The sequence below is a fragment of the Xenopus laevis genome, chromosome 9_10L, assembly GCF_017654675.1.
Source record: "Xenopus laevis strain J_2021 chromosome 9_10L, Xenopus_laevis_v10.1, whole genome shotgun sequence".
NCBI classification, from domain to species: Eukaryota; Metazoa; Chordata; class Amphibia; order Anura; family Pipidae; genus Xenopus; species Xenopus laevis.
In genome coordinates this window covers 125840505-125863566 of record NC_054387.1, presented here as the reverse complement: position 1 = coordinate 125863566, position 23062 = coordinate 125840505, and the positions used below count along the sequence as shown (strand labels likewise).

Genomic DNA, 23062 nt, shown 5'->3' with positions numbered 1-23062 from the left:
GTGATGTTGAGGAGAAGGTCTGGCTTGAAGTTGGTGATCACTTCAGTTTAGTTGGGTTGAGGTCAGGGCTCTGTACAAATCAGTCAAGTTCATCCATCACAGCAGATCCATTTTGTATGGACCTGCCTTTGTGCATGGGGGTGTTTTCCTTGGTTTCTTGAGACAGAACACAACGGAAAAACATCCCTACACCGTTATTCCCAACCCCCACCAAACCTTGCTGTCAGCCTTATGCATTCAGGTAGGTAGTGTTCACCTGGAAACTGTCATTCCCAGACTTTTCCATCAGACTTCCGGGTGGGGAAATGTAATTCATTACTCAAGATGATGGGTTTCCACTGCTTCAAATTCCAATGGCAGTGACCTTTAGCCCGACTCCAGCTGACGTTTGTGTGATCACCCATAACAACCCCACGCTCCTTATGAACAGTTTATGTACTGACCGTCCAGTCCAAAGATTGTTTGGAGCTCAGCTGTAATTGTTTCCACTGAGGACGTGGCTAAACATATAAATATCAATCAGTGATCCCACTCTGGGTACAAATAATACAACATTTCTGTGTTATAATTAAGAATAAAAGTCAGTTAGTACATACCATGTTCCTGATACAGTGGCAATGAGGACCCAGCTCTGCCAGTGCTAACGAACTCTTCTGCACAGTCCTTGCATTCCTAAATGTTAATGTTTAGCCCAAAGATACAATCTCTGCTTTAATGGACATTTTACAGAGAAAAAGCAGTACTGCTGCAGCTTTAGGGGTGCTACGGATGCTGCAGAGACCCCTAAAGCTGATGGGCAGCTCCATGGCACAATGTCAGCTCTGCATTTGGAAATTTGGGGTTTTGATTCCAGTCAATGCATCTGCAAAGCATGATAGCTGAAACATTGATTTAAAAAAAAGAAAAAATATTGAATAAAACCAACACTTGAATGGAAAAATAAACCTAGTGAACAGTCAGTTCAAACATGAAACTTTCAGCTTAGAAATTAAACTTCCTCATTACACAATTTAGTAAAACAACTATATAAATAGGGACCGTACAGTGATGAGTTATATCCAAGACAGGGCAGTTCCTTTGGATAAGAGGAACATCTGCAATGCTCCTTTGTGAGCAGGTGATTTAGTAACAGGCGATACCTCTGGGAGAGACACAACATCACAGATTAGAGAGAAAGAAAGGGGAGAGGGACAGGCACTTCTCTCTGTGTCACCAGGAATAAGAGCTCAAAGCCCAGAGAGTCGGTTACAGAGGTAGAGTCTGGCTGAACATAATGCTGCTCCTTGCCGAAATGATGCTGCTCTTGTTGGGTGAGTAGAACACACTGTCAGCAAGGTTGTTATTATAAATATTCACCAGGGCAGGTCTTACGGAATTAGTTCATCAGCCACACACACAAAACAAACGGATACAGCAACCTGTATGCACATACAGTATAATCATACAGATTGAAAAGTCTTGAGGGGAATGGGCTCTTAACTGGGGTGATAGTTCAGGGCATCAGCACTTATAGCAGTGAGAACAAAAGCCTCTAGGCAGGGACTGTGGTTTTGAGAGATGTTGCCTATAGTAACAGTGGGATAATAGTCTCTGGGAAGGGAGTGTGACTGTGGGATAGCAGGTATAGTAGGGAGAGATGGTGCCTATAGTAACAGTGGATAATAGTCTCTGGGAAGGGAGTGTGACTGTGGGATAGCAGGTATAGTAGGGAGAGATGGTGCCTATAGTAACAGTGGGATAATAGTCTCTGGGAAGGGAGTGTGACTGTGGGATAGCAGGTATGGTAGGGAGAGATGGTGCCTATAGTAACAGTGGGATAATAGTCTCTGGGAAGGGAGTGTGACTGTGGGATAGCAGGTATAGTAGGGAGAGATGGTGCCTATAGTAACAGTGGATAATAGTCTCTGGGAAGGGAGTGTGACTGTGGGATAGCAGGTATAGTAGGGAGAGATGGTGCCTATAGTAACAGTGGGATAATAGTCTCTGGGAAGGGAGTGTGACTGTGGGATAGCAGGTATAGTAGGGAGAGATGGTGCCTATAGTAACAGTGGGATAATAGTCTCTGGGAAGGGAGTGTGACTGTGGGATAGCAGGTATAGTAGGGAGAGATGGTGTCTATAGTAACAGTGGATAATAGTCTCTGGGAAGGGAGTGTGACTGTGGGATAGCAGGTATAGTAGGGAGAGATGGTACCTATAGTAACAGTGGATAATAATCTCTGGGAAGGGAGTGTGACTGTGGGATAGCAGGTATAGTAGGGAGAGATGGTACCTATAGTAACAGTGGATAATAGTCTCTGGGAAGGGAGTGTGACTGTGGGATAGCAGGTATAGTAGGGAGAGATGGTGCCTATAGTAACAGTGGGATAATAGTCTCTGGGAAGGGAGTGTGACTGTGGGATAGCAGGTATAGTAGGGAGAGATGGTGCCTATAGTAACAGTGGGATAATAGTCTCTGGGAAGGGAGTGTGACTGTGGGATAGCAGGTATAGTAGGGAGAGATGGTGTCTATAGTAACAGTGGATAATAGTCTCTGGGAAGGGAGTGTGACTGTGGAATAGCAGGTATAGTTGGTAGAGATGGTGCCTATAGTAACAGTGGATAATAGTCTCTGTAAAGGGAGTGTGGCTGTGGGATAGCAGGTATAGTAGGGAGAGATGGTGCCTATAGTAACAGTGGATAATAGTCTCTGGGAAGGGAGTGTGATTGTGGAATAGCAGGTATAGTAGGGAGAGACGGTGCCTATAGTAACAGTGGATAATAGTCTCTGGGAAGGGAGTTTGACTGTGGGATAGCAGGTATAGTAGGGAGAGATGGTGTCTATAGTAACAGTGGATAATAGTCTCTGGGAGGGGAGTGTGACTGTGGGATAGCAGGTATAGTAGGGAGAGCCGGTGCCTATAGTAACAGTGGATAATAGTCTCTGGGAAGGGAGTGTGACTGTGGGATAGCAGGTATAGTAGGGAGAGATGGTACTTATAGTAACAGTGGATAATAGTCTCTGGGAAGGGAGTGTGGCTGTGGGATAGCAGGTATAGTAGGGAGAGCCGGTGCCTATAGTAACAGTGGATAATAGTCTCTGGGAAGGGAGTGTGACTGTGGGATAGCAGGTATAGTAGGGAGAGATGGTACCTATAGTAACAGTGGACAATAGTCTCTGGGAAGGGAGTGTGATTGTGGGATAGCATGTATAGTAGGGAGAGACGGTGCCTATAGTAACAGTGGATAATAGTCTCTGGGAAGGGAGTGTGACTGTGGGATAGCAGGTATAGTAGGGAGAGATGGTGCCTATAGTAACAGTGCATAATAGTCTCTGGGAAGGGAGTGTGACTGTGGGATAGCAGGTATAGTAGGGAGAGATGGTGTCTATAGTAACAGTGGTTAATAGTCTCTGGGAAGGGAGTGTGGCTGTGGGATAGCAGGTATAGTAGGGAGAGATGGTACCTATAGTAACAGTGGATAATAGTCTCTGGGAAGGGAGTGTGACTGTGGGATAGCAGGTATAGTAGGGAGAGAATGTGTCTATAGTAACAGTGGATAATAGTCACTGGGAAGGGAGTGTGACTGTGGGATAGCAGGTATAGTAGGGAGAGATGGTGTCTATAGTAACAGTGGATAATAGTCTCTGGGAAGGGAGTGTGACTGTGGGATAGCAGGTATAGTAGGGAGAGATGGTGTCTATAGTAACAGTGGATAATAGTCTCTGGGAAGGGAGTGTGGCTGTGGGATAGCAGGTATAGTAGGGCGAGACGGTGCCTATAGTAACAGTGGATAATAGTCTCTGGGAAGGGAGTGTGACTGTGGGATAGCAGGTATAGTAGGGAGAGATGGTGCCTATAGTAACAGTGGATAATAGTCTCTGGGAAGGGAGTGTGACTGTGGGATAGCAGATATAGTAGGGAGAGATGGTGTCTATAGTAACAGTGGATAATACTCTCTGGGAAGGGAGTGTGGCTGTGGGATAGCAGGTATAGTAGGGAGAGATGGTGTCTATAGTAACAGTGGATAATAGTCTCTGGGAAGGGAGTGTGGCTGTGGGATAGCAGGTATAGTAGGGAGAGATGGTGCCTATAGTAACAGTGGGATAATAGTCTCTGGGAAGGGAGTGTGACTGTGGAATAGCAGGTATAGTTGGTAGAGATGGTGCCTATAGTAACAGTGGATAATAGTCTCTGTAAAGGGAGTGTGACTACGGCTTAGCAGGTATAGTAGGGAAAGATGGTGTCTATAGTAATAGTGGCATAATAGTCTCTGGGAAGGGAGTGTGGCTGTAGGATAGCAGGTATAGTAGGTAGAGATGGTGCCTTTAGTAGCAATGGGGATAATAGTCTCTGGAAGGGAGTATGACTGTGGGATAGCAGGTATAGTAGGGAGAGATGGTGCCAATAGTAACAATGGGATAATAGTCTCTGGGAAGGAACTATGGCTGTGGGATAGCAGGTATAGTAGGTAGAGATGGTGCCTGTAGTAGCAATGGGGATAATAGTCTCAGGGAAGGGAGTGTGACTGTGGGATAGCAGGTATAGTAGAGAGAGACGGTGCCTATAGTAACAGTGGGATAATAGTCTCTGGGAAGGGAGTGTGACTGTGGGATAGCAGGTATAGTAGGGAGAGATGGTGCCTATAGTAACAGTGGGTTAATAGTCTCTGGGAAGTGAGTGTGGCTTTCGGATAGCAGGTATAGTAGGGAGAGATGGTGCCTGTAGTAACAGTGGATAATAGTCTCTGGAAAGGGAGTGTGACTGTGAAATAGCAGGTATAGTGGGGAGAGATGGTGCCTATGTTAACAGTGGATAATAGTCTCCGGGAAGGGAGTGTGACTGTGGGATAGCAGGTATAGTAGGGAGAGATGGTGCCTATAGTAACAGTGGGATAATAGTCTCTGGGAAGGGAGTGTGACTGTGAGATAGCAGGTATAGTAGGGAGAGATGGTGTCTATAGTAACAGTGGGATAATAGTCTCTGGGAAGGGAGTGTGACTGTGGGATAGCAGTTATAGTAGGGAGAGATGGTGCCTATAGTGACAGTGGGATAATAGTCTCTGGGAAGGGAGTGTGACTGTGGGATAGCAGGTATAGTAGGGAGAGATGGTGCCTATAGTAACAGTGGATAATAGTCTCTGGGAAGGGAGTGTGACTGTGGGATAGCAGGTATAGTAGGGAGAGATGGTGCCTATAGTAACAGTGCATAATAGTCTCTGGGAAGGGAGTGTGACTGTGGGATAGCAGGTATAGTAGGGAGAGATGGTGTCTATAGTAACAGTGGTTAATAGTCACTGGGAAGGGAGTGTGACTGTGGGATAGCAGGTATAGTAGGGAGAGATGGTGCCTATAGTAACAGTGGATAATAGTCTCTGGGAAGGGAGTGTGACTGTGGGATAGCAGGTATAGTAGGGAGAGATGGTGTCTATAGTAACAGTGGATAATAGTCTCTGGGAAGGGAGTGTGGCTGTGGGATAGCAGGTATAGTAGGGAGAGCCGGTGCCTATAGTAACAGTGGATAATAGTCTCTGGGAAGGGAGTGTGACTGTGGGATAGCAGGTATAGTAGGGAGAGATGGTACCTATAGTAACAGTGGACAATAGTCTCTGGGAAGGGAGTGTGACTGTGGGATAGCAGGTATAGTAGGGAGAGATGGTGCCTATTGTAGCAGTGGGATAATAGTCTCCCTGGGAAGGGATTTTTTTATTAGTAGAAATGTAACAATTTACAATAAGAATCAAGCCATACAGAACAAATATCAACAAATTACCCATCACAAAATAGATAAAAATGCCTTTCAATGTCCTTCCTATGTCAGTAATCCCACCCACAGCAAATAATTTCCAATGTCCTCTCTTAGTCCAACGGGATACATCCCAACACCAGCATCATATACACAAATCCTGGCCTTTAACCTTTTGCCTGCCAACAACGTAGCTCCTACATTCTTTTAAAAAAAGGCTTTAAGTGCCAAGAACGTAGGAGATATGTTCTTCATCACGCACGGCAAAATCAGTGTGCAGAGAGGGGCGATGAGCAGCAGAACCCCCTAGGCAACGAGCTTACCTGCAATAGATCGGCGATCCCGTCCTCCATGACGGCACAGAAGCGACAGAGACGCACCAACGACTTCTTTGTTGTAGGATCTGGGCCTCACGTGTTCCACCGCCGCCCACGCACTTCCTGCTGCTTTGCGATCCTGGACCCTCCAGCACTGAAAAGGACCCCCCTTCATCTAGATTCAGTAAGTGCCCCCCTTACTTATTTACAGACATTTACAAGCATTTACATATACACAGTACACATACTAGTAAAATTTTTTTTGATTTTTTTGATTTTTCACACTTTTGCACTTATTTACACACTCACATACACATATGCACAAATTTATACACTTTTTAGAGCTGTACATCCATGCATACACAAGCACACACTTATAGGGGCTTTTTTTATTTTATTTATTAATTTTTTAGTTCTTCATTTTCTAAGTTTCCCTCTTGTTATTTCCCTAAAAACGTTAGATTTCACAGCGTGACTACTGGATCAAGCATTCTGACCACTAACAACGCTGTCGGTTCAGTTATTTTGTTATTTTGTTCATTTTTCCTAATTGTATTTGATATTTTGTGTTTTTTTGTTTTTCCTTGTGTCATTTTTAGCATTGTTTACACTTTGATCATTTGGGGTAGAAAAGCATTTTTAGCAATTCTGTGTTCGTCAGAATGTGTACTTTCCAAAAATATATGGTTTTGGGGGGTCTTTGTACTGTTAGGGGGTCTTACGGCACATTATATGCAGTCAGGCTAATTGACAGTCGAGAAAATTCTTATGCACTACTTTAATTTGGGGTCCACACGTGCCCACCTGCTTTGGTATATCTATGCATATTGGGCATCAAACTGTTCATTAGACCCTTGGCGTCAATATTTATGGTGTTTTATAATTGTATGTAAGAAATTGGGTGACATAAATGCGACCAACTGCAATATTTTTAGGCAATTTTCAGAAATATCATAAAAACCGCTGCCTTTAGTGTAGCTTTGCAGTATGTAAGTTTGGAGTAGAAAGACAATTGCAGCAAATTTTTATTCAGCAGTATGTGTACTTTCCAAAAATATATGGTTTTTGGGGGTCTTTGTACTGTTAGGGGTCTTACGGCACATTATATGCAGTCAGGGAGCTATGTTCACAGAAGACGAATTGACAGCTGAGAAAATTCATATGCACTATTTTCATTTGGGTCCGCACGTGCCCACCTGCTTTGGTATATCTATGCATATTAGACATCAAACTGCTCAGTAGACTCTTGACGTCAATATTTAGGGTGTTTTCCATTTGTATGTAAGAAATTGGGTGAGATAAGTGCGACCAACTGCAATATTTTTAGGCGATTTTCAGAAATATCATAAAAACCGCTGCCTTTAGCATTGCTTTGCAGTATGTAAGTTTGGAGTAGAAAGACAGTTTTAGCAAATTTTAATTCAGCAGAATGTGTACTTTCCAAAAATATATGTTTTTTTTGGGTGAATGTAATTTTTTGTACCTTTGCCTGTCGCAAAATGCTGTATAAGTGCTGATTATGCAGTATCTGGAATTACAAAACTGGTATGGGGTGTCTTTTTTCTGGAGCCCCTATACGCCACATACTTAGAGGTACTTATGCATATTGGGTATCAAACTGTTCAGCGGACACCAGACTTTCATGTTTAGGGTGTTTTATCTTGGTATATAATGATATGTAGGATATACAATGCTTTAGAGTTGGAGTGTTGAGGAGATTTTTGTATATGTCATAGAAATTGCAAAATGTAGGAAAGCTTCGCGGCTTGGTACTTTGGAGTAGAAAAACGTGCATACCCATTTTAGATTTGTCAGAACGTTTACTTTCCAAAATTATATAGTTTTCTGGGGTGAACGTGCGTTTTTGTACTTTTATCCCTCATAAAATGCTGTAAATGTGTTGATTTTGCAGTATTTGGAATTACAGAACTGTCTTTGTTCTGGGGCCCCTATCCACTACATACTTAGGTGTACCTATGCATATTGGGCATCAAACTGTTCAGCATACCCAGGGATTTCATATTTAGGGTGCTTTTTCTTGGTATATAATGATATGTGGGAGATACAATGCTTCAGATTTGCAAAATTTAGGTGATTTTCAGAAATGTCATAGAAATTGCCAAATATAGGAAAGCTTTACGGCTTGGTACTTTGGAGTAGAAAGACATGCATACCCATATTAGATTTGTCAGAATGTGTACTTTCTAAAAATATATGGTTTTCTGGGATGAACATACATTTTTGTACTTTTGCCCCTTGAAAAATGCTGTAAATGTGCTGATTTTGCAGTATTTTCAATTACAGAACTGATAACTCATATGGGGTGTCTTCTTTCTGGGGGCCCTATAAGCCACATACTTAGGTGTACCTATGCATATTGGACATCAAACTGTTCAGCGGACCCTGGGCTTTCATATTTACGATGCTTTATCTTGGTATATAATGATATGTGGGAGATTTGATGCTGTAGACTGGACACTTTGAGGTAATTTTTCAAAAATGTAACACATTTTTATAAAAACTGCTGACTTTAGGAAAGAATTTCAACTTGGTAGTTTGGAGTACAAATATATATTTACCCATTTTGAACTCGTTAGAATCTATTCTTTCCAATAAGGTGTAGTTTTTTTTAGGGTAAACCTACTGTCAGTGGAATGTTTGGCCTTGAAATCAGATGTATGCTGTTTTGTGGAGCAGCAAATGTTCAAAAACGGTCTGGCAATAGAAGTTTTAACTTGGCCAAATTGGCTGGCAGTGAATAGGTTAAGTCCTTGCAACAGGCCATCCATAACACATCTCCCATCCCCCATTCACATTACCCTTGATAGCAAAAGAAAATTTGGAGAATTTTTGCTTTTTCCAAGTGTTTCTGAGATTGGTGGGTGCATCTGCTTAGTGCTAAAAAGACAAAGAGAATGCATATTAAACTCATATGTATAACTTTCCAGACAGTTAAGCACACATAAAGGAGGAGAGTGACCAAAGTCTTATTCCACTCCATTTTGAAAAATGTGTAGCATTTGTTTTTACTTCTTTACCCTTCTTTACCACCAACACAGAGTCATAAAAATCAACTCTGCTGAGCTCATGCAACTCTGAAGTGCATAAAAGGATTATACCACTGAATCACCCTTAAGGGAATCCTCACTAAGTCGCCACAGCCCTTTGCCCCTTGCTGGAACCAAAGAGGTTTCCCACACAAAAGAGTGTGCCAGATGATCAGAATATTCGACTCCAACCTCTTTTGCATCAACAAACTCCTCCCCCAACAAAGGCCATGTCTAGGCAACTACTTCTCCCTTCACACCTGTAAGTATGAGCTGCCTTCTGACCATCCCGGGTGGTAACATCATCCAGGCCTGCCTGATGTATCATCTGATTTAAATAATATCCTTCAGACCTCCTAGGATTCCCTATATGATCCTCAGGCCTAACGACCTGGTAAAAGTCACCAGCCAAGACAACTAGGAACAATTTATGTAAGAAAAGTTATATCTCAGCCAACAGGGCCCACCTTGCCGCCACAGACTGCAGCCCGTAGGTGTTACTGAAACAAATACGACTCCAACCCACGGCAATACCTTCATATGGTTCCTCTGCTATTGACCTAAAAGAGGTACCATACAGCCTTCACTCTTCTATGATTCACCCTAGTAGCACATTGGGATTCCTGGTAAATAACCCCAGCACCAAATCTAGCCAGGATCTCAAAACCAAAAATCTAGTACTCTGAGCCTTAATGCTACAGAGATATATATATATATATATATATATATATATATATATATATATATATATATATATATATATATATATATATATATATATATTTTTTTTTTTTTTTTTTTAAACATTTAACTGGAGTCTATACCATCATGAATGTTCACTTGATTTTTCTTGCCCCTCTTAACTAGAGAAGTAGTTTCCCTGTAGTGTTTCACTTGAACACTCGGAAAATTAGGCCCTCCCTTATCACCATACACAACCTGACGTTTCCCCTAAGAATCTGCAACTGCCCCCTTAGGTTTTCTCCTTACAGGCTGATTTTAAGATTACCTTCTTCTCTTTTAAGGTGCCATATGCACTTCCATATATTCCTGCTCCTTCTCCTCCTCCCTCTGTATCATGTAAAGCTCCTCCTGCTCTTCCCTTTCTGTCCTATTACCTCAGGCATCTGGGTCTTCATCCAGCACTGAGTATTTATTCCCGGTGCTAACTGAAAAAACATTTCTCCTGGGTCAGGTTACTGGGCTTGCCACATGCCTAGTCCTAGCTTTCTTTCCATTAGTTTCACCCCTAACCTCCAGTTCTTTTGCCTTCTCTGGTTTCTTATCTTTCTTTTTAGTATTCCTAGACTTTGCCCTTGATCTTTTGTAACTACTTCCTCCTGGGAAGCTGAAACCTCAGCAGTTGCCCCTGACTGTTTTCCTGACTTCCTGCTTCTTGTGAACCTGCTCACTTACTTCCTCCCCCGAACCCCTGTTTGTGTTGAGATTTGACTGATCACTCCGATCGTTCTCTTTAAGTTCACTGCCGATATCATTGCTAGCTCCTTTTTCCTTCACTGATGGCATCATATTTGTTACTGGCATGCCCTTACTATCAATGGCTGCAAGGTGATTTGTTTGTTGAAGTTTGCCTCCCACATGCTTGAAAATTACTTCACACTCACCAAGGGTCTCTCTACATCAGCAGTTTGTAGCACATCCCCAGGGGCTGTTAATCTTTCCATTTCAACCAGGAGCCTTTTGGTGTCCTTTAGGGATGGGCGAATTTATTCGGCAGGCGTGAATTCGTGGCGAATTTGCATGATTCGCCGCCAGCGAATAAATTTGCGAAACTTCCCGCCAAATATTCGCATAAAAACGGGCGCCGGCGTAAAAAAAACGGGCGCCGGCATCAAGAACGGGCGCCAGCATCAAAAACGAGACACCGGCGCCATTTCGCGAATTTTTCGCCATTTCGCGAATTTCACGCGACATTCGCTAATTTTTCAGCGAAGCGAAACGGCGCAAATTCGCCCATAACTAGTGTCCTTCCATCCTTTCCGTTAGCTGAAGGTTTTTTCCTGCCAACCCCCCCCCCACACTACTTCAGCAGCTAAAGAGGGGTGAGGGATTACCCTTCTGGAGTGAGCAGTTTCTCCTTGTGGGATTCCACGGTGACTTCCACTTCCAAGTCATGTGCAGTTGAGCATTATTTTTCCTTCATTTCTTTGTTTTAGAAAAAAAAGATTCCATCTGTATCTTGCCTTCATTGGTTGTCTGTCCTTTTGTGAATCTTGAGGTTCCCGGTAAGAAATTCCTCAACCTTGGCCTTGCAGATTCTGCCCAAGAGCAAGGCCCCAAAGCCTGGGCCTAAGTTTGCAGAGGAGCCGCATCAAACACCAAGCAGGGCCTGGGCTTATTCCAGCCATCATTTAGGCTCCACAGAACTCCAAAAACACTTTCTCACTGTAACGTATGAGTGGGGATAATAGCCTCTGGGAAGGGACTGTGGCTGTGGGATAGCAGGTATAGTAGGGAGAGATGGTGCCTATAGTAACAGTGGGATAATAGTCTCTGGGAAGGGAGTGTGACTGTGGGATAGCAGGTATAGTAGGGAGAGATGGTGCCTATAGTAACAGTGGGATAATAGTCTCTGGGAAGGGAGTGTGACTGTGGGATAGCAGGTATAGTAGGGAGAGATGGTGCCTATAGTAACAGTGGAATAATAGTCTCTGGGAAGGGAGTGTGACTGTGGGATAGCAGGTATAGTAGGGAGAGATGGTGCCTATAGTAACAGTGGATAATAGTCTCTGGGAAGGGAGTGTGACTGTGGGATAGCAGGTATAGTAAGGAGAGATGGTGCCTATGTAACAGTGGATAATAGTCTCTGGGAAGGGATTGTGGGTGTGGGATAGCAGGTATAGTAGGGAGAGATGGTGCCTATAGTAACAGTGGATAATAGTCTCTGGGAAGGGACTGTGGCTGTGGGATAGCAGGTATAGTAGGGAGAGATGGTGCCTATAGTAACAGTGGATAATAGTCTCTGGGAAGGGAGTGTGACTGTGGGATAGCAGGTATAGTAAGGAGAGATGGTGCCTATAGTAACAGTGGATAATAGTCTCTGGGAAGGGATTGTGGGTGTGGGATAGCAGGTATAGTAGGGAGATATGGTGCCTAGAGTAACAGTGGATAATAGTCTCTGGGAAGGGAGTGTGACTGTGGGATAGTAGGTATAGTAGGGAGAGATGGTGCCTATAGTAACAGTGGGATAATAGTCTCTGGGAAGGGAGTGTGACTGTGGGATAGCAGGTATAGTAGGGAGAGATGGTGCCTATAGTAACAGTGGGATAATAGTCTCTGGGAAGGGAGTGTGACTGTGGGATAGCAGGTATAGTAGGGAGAGATGGTGTCTATGATAACAGTGGGATAATAGTCTCTGGGAAGGGAGTGTGACTGTGGGATAGCAGGTATAGTAGGGAGAGATGGTGTCTATAGTAACAGTGGATAATAATTTCTGGGAAAGGAGTGTGACTGTGGGATATCAGGTTTAGTAGGGAGAGATGGTGCCTATAATAACAGTGGGATAATAGTCTCTGGGAAGCGAGTGTGACTGTGGAATAGCAGGTATAGTAGGGAGAGATGGTGCCTATAGTAACAGTGGGATAATAGTCTCTGGGAAGGGAGTGTGACTGTGGGATAGCAGGTATAGTAGGGAGAGATGGTGCCTATAGTAACAGTGGATAATAGTCTCTGGGAAGGGAGTGTGACTGTGGGATAGCAGGTATAGTAGTGAGAGATGGTGCCTATAGAAGTAGTGGGATAATAGTCTCTGGGAAGGGAATTTGGCTGTGGAATAGCAGGTATAGTAGCGGGAGATGATGCTGAGAGATGAGATGATTAGTGAAAATGAAAAATTTGTGAATTATTACATAATTGTGCAGTCAGGACTTTAATTCTTTTCATTTAGATTTTCTTGTTTTGTAATAAAAAATTAAAATTTTCATTTTCTCATAGTACACCATTGCCATTAAAATAAAAAAATAACGGTGCTTGTCTAGTATGTATTACCTTGCAACATTTGCTCACAGGAGCCACAAACCATCCAATCCCATAGTGCCAGGGCCCCATCAGAAAAATCCAAAAAAATTGTATCATTCAATAAATTCGCCCATCACTATTTAATAGCAATGACAATCTGGTATATTTCCCTTATCCACCTTCACTTAATTGTTCCTGAAGAACATAAACCTTCAGAATTTGGGGGGGGGGATATCAAAATTAGACACTGTAATTTCTGGATTTATTTGGAATCATCCACAAAATATTTTGAATTCAAGTCCTAATTTGCAGAATCAAATGTGAGAAAAAATTCAAGCAATCGAATGATCTTTAACCAAAATAATTATCACATTCAGTTGTCCAAAGCTGTAATGTCACATGAATATAAGGATTTGGATTTGGTTTAGTGGATCAATAGGAGGATGATTTATTAATCTTTCTAATTCACGTTTTTTCCCCAACACTTGATTTCAAAAAATAAAATCATGAAAATCCCATTATCCACATTAATCACACACATATATAGAAATATTTTTAATAAAAGTCCCATGAAGAACAGAAGCTTCCCAGTCTTTTGTACAGCAATAAAAATATCAAATTCTGATATTGAAACTCAAACTCTAAAGCAGGGTTCCCCAACCTTTTTTACCCGTGAGCCACATTCAAATGTAAAAAGAGTTGGGGAGCAACACGAGCATGAAAAAGTCCTTTGAGGTGCCAAATAAGGGCTATGATTGACCAATTGGTAGCCCTATGTGGACCGACAGCCTACAAGAGGCTCTACTTGGCACTATACTTAGTTTTTATGCAATTAAAACTTGCTTTCAAGCTTGGAATTCGAAAATAAGCACCTGCTTTGAGGACCCTGAGAGCAACATCCAAGGGGTTGGAGAGCAACATGTTGCTCACGAGCTACTGGTTGGGGATCACTGCTCTAAAGTATTCAAATCTATTATTATTATTTCAGAATAGTCTTGAATCACAGCAAAAATTGAATTTCAAATTTTAAAACATGAATTTACATTGAATTTGACCAAATCCAAATGCCCTAGAATCACAGCAAAAATTGAATTTCAAATTTTAATACCTGAATTTACATTGAATTCGACAAAATCCAAATGCTTCCAATTAGGGGAATAATTTGTTCTTGAGCTCAGATCTAACCAAATGAATTATTTCCTATGCGCATTAGGAGAATTAATTTTTGGCAAAATGACAATAATTTTGTTGAGTGCAATAAAACTATAAATAAATGTAATTCAGTTATATTTTTCTATTTAGATGAAATTTCTATTAATATATCACCAACTTGTTCACTTAAGGGCCAACTTTATGCAAAATATTCTAATGGAGATTTCACCATTGGCAGAGGATTTTTTTTACTACAAGAGCAGGTTATGTAATTTCTTATCAAAAAGGGAAATAATTGATTGCTGCATTTATACTTTATAATTAATACCATATCCATAATTTGTGGATTTTTTGTTACTATAAATATACATGCCAGCCAGGTTAAATTAAGGTCACTTCGTTTGTGTATGTGTGTGTCTGTGTATACATTCAAATAGGAAAAACAGCCATGAATAGGGATGAGCGATTTTTTTCATGATTTTCTCTGTGGAAATGACACCCATAGACTCATAGAAATGTTGCGAATCCAGAAAAAAATTTGCTTTAATGCATTTTGCCAATTTTTTGCAAAAAAGTGAAATGGGTCAAATTTGCCCATCCCTAGCCATGAATAAATTAATGTAGCTCTTTTAAATGTCTCAGTGGCTAATTGCTTGGGGGAGGGCTCGTATTTTCATCATGTATTATGTCGTTCTCTTTGTTTTTCTGGAAATGCTCATGCTTAGCAATAATACTTATATTTCAACACAGTTTTAGATGAAATAATAGGTTTTTCAATAGAATTTGTCTGGGTAAAAAAATATTTTCCAGTTGAGGTCATGTGATTGTTTATTTATTTGGTTCAGCTTTGCCACAATAATACCAGGGTTAAATATATTGTAGTATTCTGATTATAAAATAAAGCTCATGGTATCCCTCTATAGGGAGTTGTTCTCCCAACAGCAGGAGATCCATAGGCTGATCATTTTATCCAAGTCAACTGATGGTTTTCTTCCTTTTACAGGCTCCTTTTGTCGAGGGGAATTTTCTGCCCAGATAGACATGGAAGGTGTAAGGGGCTACATTTCAATGAATATTTCCTCACAGACAATCACAGCCAATCTCTCAGGAGCCTGTACGCATGTAAAGATTTCCATACATGAATTTCCAGTCTTCTATGGAGCATCTCAGGATCCCTGCCACACCCGTACCATTGGACCTTCACAATACCAACTCAGCTTGAATGCTTCTTCTCAAGGATCTTTCAAAATCAAGCAATGGCCCCTCGGACAGTCAGTGGTAGTGGAGGCATGTGGTCATCTTTCATGCACTAATCTTCATGATACCAGTGGCCCACTTCAGATCTGGCATGCCACATTCCATTCCTTTGTTGTAGGCCATCTATACTTCCTCAAAGTAATGGAACAAGATCCTATTATTGTTCTGACTGACTTGGCACAGTTGCAGGAAACCCCTGAATCCCATGCCTCATTATTTTTTGCAAATAGCTGCGATACACGTGTCAACCAATCCTTGGGCAACTTCACAGTTGGGAACCGGACATGGTCTTTGAGAAGCCGTAAAGAGCTGATGCCTACCACTGTAATGCCCTTTGTACTTCTTGAATTCCAGAGTAAAATAATTTGTGTAAAACTAAAACCTCTGAGATCAAAGAAAGCACTTGCGCATTTCAGCATGCATGGTGTCAGTGGGCACTTGCTCTTCATGCAGAACTCTCCTTTCCACCCTACTGAGCTAGAACTAAAACTAGGAAATCTAAAAAGTCTTTTTGGGCATTACAGCATCCACTCTCTTCCTGTTCTTGCTCACCGAGGGCCTGGACAAAATCTCTGTAATCAGAATGGTACTGGGGACATCTGGAATCCCTTAGGAGTTAACAGAAACACTTCTTCTTACCCAAAACAATCAGGAAGTGGCCATAATCTGTGGCAAATGGGAGACCTCAGTGGTCGTCATGGTTCCTTTCAAGGATATGAAGAAATAAGCACTAATTTAATAGACTGGAATCTACCACTTTATGGCAATAACAGTATTGTTGGTCGTTCTGTGGTTCTGTCTAAAACAGATGGCATAGAATGGGTTTGTAGCACCATAAGACAAGAGGGGGATATTGTCGTGGCAACTGCATCATTCCGTAAAGGAGCGGTTGGCAGAGTAGTGTTCCGCCAGCCTCTCGAAGATTCAGACCATGACCTTTCTATTTTGGTGGAGCTCTCATCTGTGTCTGGACAAATGAGCAATGGCCATAACTGGCATGTTCATGAATTTCCATTACAACTGGAGTCAGACAGCTGTGCCAGTGTAGGAGCACATTTCAACCCTCACAATGTGTCAACAGGGGGAAACTACAAATATGAATGCAAATACATGAATCCCCTGCTCTGTGAACTTGGAGATTATGCTGGTAGACACACACCAATCACCCTTGCATGCCCTTACCCTACCAGATATTTGTTCACTGACTCCTACTCATCTATAACTGGTCCAACTTCCATTTTAGGAAAAGCATTAGTTATTCATGGTCCTGATGGAGCCGCATACCGGTTAGCCTGTGCGAATATAATACCCCAACATCCCATAGAAGGCAAAACAGGACCTTGGTTTGGATCTGGTGATGCCCAGGGCATGCTAACTGCTTCACAGATCTCAGACCTGGATCCAACAACTGTAAACATTACTTTCCATGAACTAAAAAACAGAAGTGGTGGCTATCATATACATCAACTGCCAGTCATAAGTGGTTCTATGGATCCCTGTTCAAATTCCCTCATTAAAGGTCACTTCAATCCCTTTGGGGTAAATGTATCAACATCCCCACCAGCGGGAAATGGGACTGATGATGAATATGAGATGGGTGATATAAGTGGTCGACGTGGACTATTGATGGGCAAAGACCATCTGGTCACACAATTCACAGACACAAATTTCCCTCTTTCAGGGACTCATAGCATCCTGGGACGATCTCTAGTCATTCACTACACCAATGGCTCCCGGTAAGTACAAAGTTCTTTACTGATGTGATTACTCCAATGCCCGTGAACAGTCCAAGTAAATTTTAAATATTCCATAATATTAGATGGAGTGGTATTATACCACAAGTAGCTAAAAACCTCAACTGGGCTGGGCTCTAAAGAAGAACTGCCATTGCCAATCATCTCAACCTGGCATCTCAATATAACACAAAAAGCTGGAGTGGGTATTTGGGTCAAAACAACCTGGTCTGTGGACAAATCAGAACTGAGGTCAAGGTTTAGGTCTTGGTCAAGATTAAGTTGGAATAGTGAAGTTGAGGCCATGTTAGAACCAACAAAATTTGTCAACTCTAAGACTCTATGAAACTGTGTTACACAATGTTGTGCACAACACAGACACATTACTTTAGAGAGACACCCACACCCTACAGACTGAACCTGTACCAGTGAATGGGTTATGCAAATTGGCAGAAAACATTTAACATTATAGAGAGAATGAACTCTAACTTCATGTAAGTCAAGAAACAATGTTATATTTTTCAAACCACTCCTCGAAGTATACCAGCTAATTCAGGAAATTAGTCTTCATACTAATAGGGTCAGCATAGAACTTCCCTGCTCTTCATGAGGTTTGGATAGAATTTTTATTTCCCTACTCTTAAGGTACAGACTGGTGTGGGTGTTTCTCAGCCTTTGCTATGGATATAAGTACTGGGTAATACATTGGTATGCTGAACTTGATGGACAGGTCTCCTTTTCCAACTCCTTTTAGCTATGTTATCATGTAAAATACAGAACAAAGGGGAATATAATATGACTAGAGAGCAGAAGACAACACCAAGGTGGAAGGGAAATCTATGAGATCTTATTACTTATAGAATGGAAAGAACTTGATGCCACACATGCAGTTAAGTTGTATTTTGAAACGGCTAAGTAGATGGAAGGAAATGGCCTCTTAATAAAAGGGCAACGAAGAACAAAGGGGAATGTAACAAGGCAGGATTGTACAAAACTCAATAGAATAATATAAAAGGATCACTTGCAACGTTATACCAGAAACCAGACGTTAGACAATGTAAGAACTTTTCCATAGACCTGTATAAATTATAGGTCTAATTTTTTTTATAAAATGTTTCATATCTGTTAGAAGGTGGGACATGGTGAGAAATCTGAGTCAAGTGTCTAGTTGTACAGTTTTTTGCTCCGTCTCTATAAATAGATATAAATTGTTACCATGTTTTTTTACTTGGCCCCTTAGCATTAAAGCTTTCTCCTTCTACAACTGGTCAACTTGGGTGATCATTTTCTGCAGTTAACAATCAAGTTTAGGACAGAGCCAAAACTTTAAATAAATGGGAGAAGGCTATTGGCCACATGGTGCAAAAGGCCTAGGTTAAAGGAACAGTAACACCAAAAAAATGAAAGTATTTTAAAGTAATGAAAATATTATATACTGTTGCCCTATACTGGTAAAACCGGTGTGCTTGCTTCAGAAACTATAATTTAGTTCATATAAACAAGCTATTGGATAGCTGTGGGGGCAACCACTCAGTCAAGACCAAAAAAGTAGAAAAGGCACAGGTTACACAGCAGATAACAGATAAACAGTGTAGTATACAATGGGATTCTACATAGATTATCTGTTATCTGTGTCCTGTGCTTTAATGGCTGCCCCCATGGCTACATGGCAGCTTGTTTACATAAACTATAGTGCTGTTTCTGAAGCAAACACACCAGTTTTGCCTGTGTAAGGCAACTCTATATTATTTATTCATTACTTGATAACACTTTCACTTTTTGATGTTACTGTACCTTTAAGGTCAATCTAATGACTAATGCAATTACTAGTAACCCAGATCAGACGTTTGCTTTTAAACAACAGACCGGGATGTGGGACATGGTTGCTATGGGATACAAGACTTGCAGCATTAACGCACAAAGTTTTTTCAGTTGATATCGGATCATCTGGTGCTAGCCACCGAGGGACGGGGGTACTACTGGTGAGTTTCTTGCTTCTTTTAAACTCTGCACAAGGTTTTTAATCTGGCATCTGCCAGAGGGCTGTCTACATTTAATTGGCGTATTGCATATGTGCAGGGTGTGGTGTAATGCCAGCCATATTTCTTATTTTTTCATATAAAGAACATATAAAAAGTAGAATTTAGAATTAGACACTGTTTATAGTAAATAATACACCACATTAAAGTAGGCTGCGCAACTTCCTAGTGAATGCATAAGAACAGGAGGTACCAACCCTTGTGGAACATCGATTTTAAAAGAGTCTGTAATGCCAAACACGGCAGTCTGTAGGCAAAATCACGTGTTTACTTTTAATCAAAGATTAGTATCCCTAATTGAAAATAAACTTGTTCTTACTTGCAAACAAAGACTAGTTAAAAGTCTTCTTCTACAAAGTAATTCTTAAGGATGCTTGAGAACAAAGCAAGAGCAGGGATCTCCAGACAGTGGCTCATGAGAAACATGTTGCTCACCAATCTATTGCTCCCTGTGGCCTCAAAGCAGGTGCTTTTTTTTTTAATTCCAGGCTTGGAGACACTTTTTGGTTCCATAAAACTAGGTGTACTGCCAAACAGATCCTCTTGTAGGTTGTCAGTCCACATAGGAGCTACAGAATAGTCAATCACAGCCCTTATTTGGCACCACCAGGAATATTCTTCATGCTCCCCAACTCCTTTTACTTCTGAATGTTGCTCACGGGTGAAAAAGGTTGGGGACCCCTGAGCTAGAGCTTTCCTTATGCATTTTAAAAGCATGTGAAAAACAGGGGGAATTGTTTAATGTGAGACTCGGTTCTTGTGGTGAACTGTATGGACGATAGATTGTCCCCAGATGAGTGTAAGAACCAGGAGGAAGTGTAAGGGAAGATAAGGGCAGATACTATAAATAAAGAGGAGCACATCAGAGCAGGACTTTAAAGGACAGGATGAGAATTTGGTACTTTATACACCACTTGACAAGAACTAGGACATAGACTTTGGTAATGAAGGGGAGGAGAGAAGTTTAGATGCAGGTGAGATGATGGGGCAGCAGCAGTAAGGATTTGTAAGGGTGCCTTGCCGTGGGTGGGAATTAGATGCTGGAAGACCAGCTAGAAATAGGTTACAGTAGTATCTTAAAACTGTGGTAATCAGTTTATATCTACTCCAAACTAAATAGGACTATTAGGGAGAAACGTAATTCACTGGTTCAAAGAAGAAAAAAAAGAAACTAACCCCTTCTAGTCTAAATGTTACTTGCCTAGTATTGTCAGTGCTGGCTTATCCATCAGTCAATGTATATATCCACATTATAGTGCTTATAGTGACTTGTGTTGTCCAAAATCAGTGATTCGTAAAATAACCAGTGCTAAGTTTAATTTGCCAAAATACCCAATTGCACATCTTATGTATCAATACACCTCCCTTTTGCAGTTCATTAGGACTAGTGATTAGTGGCATGTGCAAACAATAGGTATTCAAATAGTAAATAGTCACATTTGACCCTAATTCTCATAGTAAAAATCCAATAAAAAGCACAAGTCACTATAAGCACTATAATGTGGATATATGCATTGATTGGTGGTTAAACCAGCACTGACACAAATAAGCAAATAACAATTAGACTACAGGGGGTTCTTACTTCTTTTTTCTTCTTCAAACCAAAGGTTACAGTAGTCTACCCTGGAGAGGATAAGGGCCGGCATCAATGTTTTAGTAGTGGAATATCACCGCGAGGGATGCATTTGTGTAATAAAGATAAAGTCACATAGAGGCAGCCATGTTTCGTGCCTCAAGAGAGTCATTTTCCATAATACACTGGGAATCATTTATAAAAACTGGGCAGTTTTGCACTTGGGCAGTAACCCATCAATCAGATGGTTGCGTTAAGTGTTCAACCTGCAGCTGGCTGAAAGCAGTCAGTCAATGATTGGTTGCTATGTGTTACTGCCCAGCTACAAATCTACCCAGTGTTGCTAAATGTGCCCCTGTACAGAATAATCTCTGACTGGTGCTGTTATCTTGAATTTTAGGGCAATTTAACACCTTTAGACAAGCAATTAAGTACAAAGAATAACGTTCTGTCCCAATATGACAACATGTTGCCTTAGACATGGCTGTGATTTGTGGTCCCATTGATCCATTGCAAATGTACAGTTATTCCCAGTGGTCTTCACCAAGTTATCTTTAAGGGGAACCCCATAAGGGCAGCAACAGTGTTGCCGAACTTGGAGCCCCTAGTTAGTACAATTCAATTTGAAGGGCTATAGACTTCCCCATGTCACATCAGCACTTATCCCGCTGGGTCTCCTGGCCCAGGTCGGGCTCCTTAGAAGTAGAACTAACTGGGCCCCATAAAGGAGCTTAATGAGACTGAAAAATCCAGCTCCATCTGTTCAACACAATAAGCCACAGAAGCAGCACTGAAGTGAGAATATTTGGTAGAATACTCCCTGATGTGTGGAACATCTAAAAGGTAGACTTTTAGATGTTCCACACACTGGATAGATTAGAAAAAACCCTAGAATGAAAGCTAATAACTAAAATGGCTTTACGTCATACAAGTAATAACCAAGATGAGCAAAGCCAACAAAATTATAGTGGAGGCTTTAAAGGATGGTTATAAAGTTTTCATGAAAGTCGGTGACCTTATCTGACATGTAATAACACAAATGTAATGTACTGTATAACATTCTCCTGCACTGTGTTGTGTTGCTTTAGATGGGTGTACGTCTTAAATGCAAACCCTGTTCTGTATGTTTGGATGGCTAAGCTACAGAAACAAATTAGAATAATATATTTTGAATCTTATAATAGTTTAAGCCATTTATATAACTATGCTTGGGGTAGTGCCATCCTTTAATTGGCTGGAGCACCATCAGGGGAGATGGGTGAAATGTTGTTTGAGGAAGCTGCCAATTCCAATGGGGCACTTCTAATTGTATAGACTAAGCCTCCCTAAATCTACATTATTTTCCACCTATAGATAGCATCTTTAGCCTATCAGAGACTTTCACTAGATTGAAGGTTAAATGAACATTGAAGCCATGGTGTTCTGAACTGGATATCTTCAGAAAGAGGATGGTGACCATGCCTAGTGTGTAAAAAGAGTCTCTTGCATCCCCCTGAGGCAGTGTCAGACATGTTGATGGGACACTGTCCGTCGTAAACTGCTGACTTTCCTCCAATTCCTTACCATAAAAAAGGTTCACGCAAGGGAGAAGAGGACATTAGGTATTGCATCTGGAGAAGCTCACAACTGGCCTGGAGGCCCCTGAGGGTGTGGGTCCCATACACCCCAGTCTGGAAATACACTAGATAAGTGAAGTAGGTTTATAAGATATAAATACAGCTTGGGACAAGCTTCTTCTTGCTGAGAGTTATTGGCAAGAAACCAATGGACAAAAACCTGCCTGAAATCGCTGAGTAAGGAATGAGCTCATTAGAATTGATTTTATGAGCATAACAATGTACAATGTCTGGAGCGAGAGGCTTATTTTAATATTACAGCACATTACAGGACATATAAAAGAATTTCCATAGGAAGGAGCATTCCCAGGTAGACACCTCTGAAAGTATTATATTTTGCAGGATTTTGGTACACATGTCTTTTTTGGACATTTATAAAGTGACTTAAAGTGCATTAAAGGAAAGTTCAACAATAAATTAGGCTACAAAAGCTGTCACTTGTAATGATACCTGGGAGGAGGAGCCACTCCTGCGGGGACGCCCGCTGCCTCTTCCACACAACTCCTACTGCTGCATGACATCATCGCGCTGGGTGCAAAATCCAAATATTTAATGACACCACCCACAATTCTCCCTGACCAACGTAAGTCTATTTCTGATAGTTTCTGGGTGCGCTTTTAGTCGCTTT

The 23062-nt window shown here is 41.4% G+C and overlaps 1 protein-coding gene across 1 annotated transcript in view; it reads left to right on the top strand.

The window, feature by feature from the left end:
* The first annotated feature begins 1203 nt into the window (after nt 1-1203).
* The window catches only part of LOC121398191, a 32760-nt gene continuing 10901 nt past the window's right edge, over nt 1204-23062 (top strand). Inside the window, exons 1-2 of the mRNA XM_041577025.1 lie at nt 1204-1310; nt 15220-17209. Coding sequence (XP_041432959.1) covers nt 1274-1310; nt 15220-17209 — 2027 coding nt within the window. The 5' untranslated portion in view covers nt 1204-1273. The remainder of the gene's footprint in view (nt 1311-15219; nt 17210-23062) is intronic.